Source organism: Aplysia californica, unplaced genomic scaffold (genome assembly GCF_000002075.1).
Source record: "Aplysia californica isolate F4 #8 unplaced genomic scaffold, AplCal3.0 scaffold00604, whole genome shotgun sequence".
In the NCBI taxonomy this organism is placed as follows: domain Eukaryota; kingdom Metazoa; phylum Mollusca; class Gastropoda; order Aplysiida; family Aplysiidae; genus Aplysia; species Aplysia californica.
The window spans coordinates 209,299-211,842 of NW_004797874.1; the positions used below are offsets into that span (position 1 = coordinate 209,299).

The following is a 2,544-nucleotide window of genomic DNA, read 5'->3' on the forward strand; positions in this document are numbered from 1 at the left end:
TTTGATAGAACAGTAGCAGAGACCTATTTGCTTGCTACGTCATGGTTCAAAGTTGTTTGCAGCATATAGATGTATCTCTTTCTGTGAAACTACCAGACAATGTAACTAGAACGTCTGCACCAGCAGGGTGCCTTTCTTCCCCCTGCTCTCGGACCCACGTATCTGCGGTCCGGCCGATCCTGTTCACTCTCTGTGCGGTGCGTGATTCGGGGGGAACCATCTAGGTTCGGAGTGATTTTTTTTTTTTGCTTTTGGGGGGGGGGGGGCGGGAGGGGGAATAAGGCCAACAGACTAGTCAGTATGTAATACATGTATTAGGTCGTTTCCAAACTGCCAGTCATGCCGGAAACGACCAGATCGTTAAACTTATTTTTTATTTTAATCGGGTCAGTTCTATATATATATATATATATATATATATATATATATATATATATATATTATATAATCATTCAACTGTGTCCCTTTCCAAACTCTAGGTCATGGTGCTGTGCTCAATCTCAAAGGAGAGGTAGAGCTAGATGCCATCGTCATAGACGGCCGTGACCTCTCCTCCGGGGCTGTGTGCGCCGTGCAGGACATCGCAAACCCTGTACAGCTGGCGCGGCTCGTCATGGACAAGGTAAACCGTACATAATTAAAATTTGTATCCGGTTTTCTAGGCTGGTCTTATTATGCAAGCTGTGCAGGTTGTTGTTGTGAAAATTTCCCTTAGTCAAGCTTTACCTGTCGGTGTGTTTCACCGATTGGAGCCCACTACATGTACATGTATTTCTAAGTGGAGCTCAAAGTAAAATATGTCACTGACTGTGTGTTTGTAAGCCTAAGTTTAAAAGTTTTTAAAAACCCGTCATAATATGACGAAAGCGTACGTTTGAGCGGAGCGTTCTTTATATGGCGTGCATTTAGGCGGACTACTCGTCGACCACGGATGAATCCGGGATGAGTTGATTTTGTCGGGGGTGGGTTCTCCGAGGTGCCCGTTATATAAATCCCCTTTACATACCACCAAGGAGGTTAAATAATAAAAGTTTGTTTTAAGCTCCTTGCATACCACGCATTACAATTGTGTCCAGTGGCGGTGGGTAGTGAAGGGCTCACGGGTTTGAGCCCCCCTCCCCACCCCCCAAGTCTATCCCAAGACAAATGGAAATAACGAAATAAGCAGTTGAAACTGTTCTGATCGACCGCAATGAACACAGAGTGATCAACTAGGCGGCTCGCTCGTTTATCCAATCACTGTTGTCCCCGCTTACAACTATAGTAACATAACAGCCAATCAAATGTCTTTAGGGCTCAGCAATCAACCAGCCCGTTCCCACGGTCTCTCCTTAATGAAACCCCTCTTGTAAAAAGGTAGAAGACTTGAAAAAAATAACACTGCACAGAGGGATCACGCTCTCCCAGCCCTGACAATGGGGTAAAAGTTTACGACACACTTTCCCCCAGTGACACAGTTACCTATGCGCCCATTGGGCCTTTGTTAGGCGCGTTCTATTTTCTGCAACAACTAACAACACGACCCAATCCACCTCATACACGGTGTGTGATTGGAGTGCTGTGTGTTTGTGCCGCTGAGATGTAACAATAATTTTAAAAAAAACTAATTAGAGAAATTTGGAGGTGAAACGGCTTCGTCCCCACCATGCAGAAGAATTTAACGTAGAACAAAGAGATGGCAGACAAAGGTGACTCTTCTTGTTTGAATGGTTCTCAAAATGCCATGGCTCGCCGTGAGTATAGAAAAATCATCACTGTGTTGTTCTTATTGCTTGCTTTTTGGTGGTAAAGAAGTGGAAGAAACCTAAGCCCCACCCAAATCTAGGTTCACCCACCGCCACTGATTGTGTCGCGACGTGGTGGAATCAGGCGCTCGTCAATTTATGGGCATGTGGAGTTATGAATATCATCTAAAACTAAAGCTTGTTTATTTGTCTTGCTTTCGGGGGGGAAAGTACCCATCTATCATGAATGGAAATTGAAATAGTGGCACATGAAGGAGGTGGTGGGTCAGCTGGTTTCAAGGTAAAATTAGCTTTAAAAAATGGCCACCAAAATTTGATGACTCTCAAAGTTTGAGAGTCCTTGAAAACTGCAAATTTACATTTTTTGTACTTTAAGCAACGTTTGTCAATGAAATTTAAAAAATTGTTGTTTACCTGACATAAAAGGCGTTGAGCCAAAAAACAATTTTTTTTTAAATTGCCAATATAGCGGAAAAAACGACGGTTTCTCCGATTTCATTATTTTGACGAGCGCCTGATTTCACCACATGCCTCACATTTGTACAACTGACTCCAGCGTGAGGCATTGCCATCTCTATCAGAATTACAGTTGAAATCGCGGGGGTGAACCTCACTGCAAAAAAAATCAAGAGTAAGCATTAGTTTATAGAGCTGGTTTGTGCTTGACCTTGAACCCTTCTCTTAATTGCTTTTTTACTAGCTATATCGTTTTTAATCTTTAGTCTGCCTCTCAATTTAATGGATGGGCAAGACAGACAGACAGACAGACAGACTGAGGGAGAAAGAGAGGAAAGGGGGG

General features: G+C 43.2%; 1 protein-coding gene across 1 annotated transcript in view; it reads left to right on the forward strand.

Moving 5' to 3' along the window:
* Nucleotides 1-479: 479 nt before the first annotated feature.
* The window catches only part of LOC101845268 (isoaspartyl peptidase/L-asparaginase), a gene marked incomplete at its 5' end in the record, with an annotated part of 17,077 nt that continues 15,012 nt past the window's right edge, over nucleotides 480-2,544 (forward strand). The window contains 1 exon segment of the mRNA XM_013087564.2: nucleotides 480-622. Within this exon segment, the coding sequence (XP_012943018.1) occupies nucleotides 480-622 (143 nt within the window).